General features: G+C 40.4%; 1 protein-coding gene across 1 annotated transcript; it reads right to left on the bottom strand.

Annotated features, from left to right (window-relative positions):
* Positions 1-343: 343 nt before the first annotated feature.
* Positions 344-637, bottom strand: CTXN3 (cortexin 3). The gene has a single exon (XM_072360487.1). It carries the CDS (start codon positions 635-637, stop codon positions 344-346), a length of 294 nt encoding a protein of 97 aa, XP_072216588.1.
* Between the last annotated feature and the right edge of the window lie 1,261 nt (positions 638-1,898).

Here is a 1,898-nt window from a genome sequence, read left to right as displayed (position 1 = left end):
ACCTCCACCACAGCATTTAGTTAATGATAATATATACCCCAGAAAACACTTGTTTCAGTTAAAACAGTTCACATGTACTACTCATTGTTCCAATGTGTTTTGAAGCAACATTCTGCTAATGCAACACCCCTCTTTTTCCTATGAGGAGATTCACTAATCTACTTTCAAAAAGTTAACTTGCTTTGAGATTTAATATAAAAAAATTAAATCTTTTTTTGTGCACATTTGTATGTTGTATTTCCTAACATTTGATATAATGAAACACAAAAGCAAAACAAAAAGACATTCCATAAATTCTACTTCGTTATTGGTGTGTCAAATAACCCTCCAAAATTCTCAGCTTCTAAGCAAGAGCATAATCAAACTGGCCTTTCTCCAGCCCATCAAGTCCATCAGCCCAGGTTGAGGTTGGCATACTCCGGTAGGGGTCAAGGAGAATTCGGAAGCAGCGAACGATGAGGATTCCCAAGAAAATAAATAATAAAATCACAAAGGCAAAGGTTGTTTTCTGTTCTAGGGTCATGCTAGAATCTGGTGTCATGTTCCCAGATGGCACCAAAGTGGCAGCGAATATCTCTCCGTCCATCATCCAGGGAAAATAAAACGAATAATCCCACAGCCTCCTCCTTTTCATCATTAGTTTGCTGAGGACATAGTAGAAGCCACTTAGATGCACTTTGTTATCTGTGGGGCAAGAGGAGAAGCAACATTAAATGTGAATAGCCCTTTTGTTTGTTTACTTCAGTGCAACTTTCTCCTAGTGAAGAAAAATGAGACGGAAAAGAACTAGACAGCAGTTTTGCTTGCCTCTCTGTGTTATGTATACAAGACCTGCAGAAATCCCACACTGCTTTGTTGGCAGTGCAGAGTTCAGCCATTGGTGCTAAATGTCACCAGAACCTGAACTGGCAGTAACCTCTCTGCTTTACCTTTTCACTCAGACTAGGGCAGAACATTTTTTCTTGCAAAGGATAAAGGAGCATGTGGCTCCATTGGCTTACCTACAGAAACAGCAAGTGGGAGGCAAACTGCATGCCCTGTTGCAGGACAGATTGACTGCAGCTGATAGATCTCCAGTTGGGGGCTTGAAAGACAAGTGTGTTTATGGCTTTAAACACAGTGACCAGAAATGTTTTGAGGTGGGATGATTCAGGATCTAATTCAGCACAGTAGAATGCATGTCTCCAAGATGGCAATGACCTTTCAGTATTCTATAATATTGCATCACTTAGGAGGAAAGTGGACAAACTGTGTTTGAAATGAGAGGAAAATAAGCAGGAAAACACCCTAAAATAAATCAATTGGCAGTTGAGCTTAAAGGCAAATGTTTCTTCTTCTTCCTTAGAACCACAGTAATATTTATGAAGGTACTTAGCATGTAAATGGTATTTACGTCATCTGCCTGTTGGAACCAGAAGAATTGCCAAGACTTGCAACTGAATTTGCTTCTGGACAGCAGGGCACATGACACACCACCACCAGACTGGCACTTGAGCAGCGATCACCATCTGCGTGGGTGTCTGCTAGACTCTCAGTGCTGGGTTCTGCTACCCATGGGAAGAAAGAACAGCTGGATGTCAGCAGACAAACGATATTACCTGAGATGTATCCTCAGGAAAAGGAACAGGGAAGGTTTAAGGGTGAGCTGATCGTCATACTAGTTGTAAGAGGAAGAAACAGGAACAGAAGAACACAACATTGTGGATAGTATGCACATAATGGAACTTACACACAGCTAGATCTGCTCTGCCACTGGTCTTGGGTCAGTAATACTGTCATATTGCTGGGATTATTAGAAAAAGTACACTTCAATAAATAAATAAATAGATAAATAAAGAGAAACTATTAAAGCCACAGAAATACTGGAATTGCACAGTCAGTATTCCTTGAATACAATT

Source organism: Excalfactoria chinensis, chromosome Z, assembly GCF_039878825.1.
Source record: "Excalfactoria chinensis isolate bCotChi1 chromosome Z, bCotChi1.hap2, whole genome shotgun sequence".
NCBI lineage: Eukaryota > Metazoa > Chordata > Aves > Galliformes > Phasianidae > Excalfactoria > Excalfactoria chinensis.
Note: the sequence above shows the minus strand (reverse complement) of the source record. Positions and strands in the feature narration are given on the sequence as shown.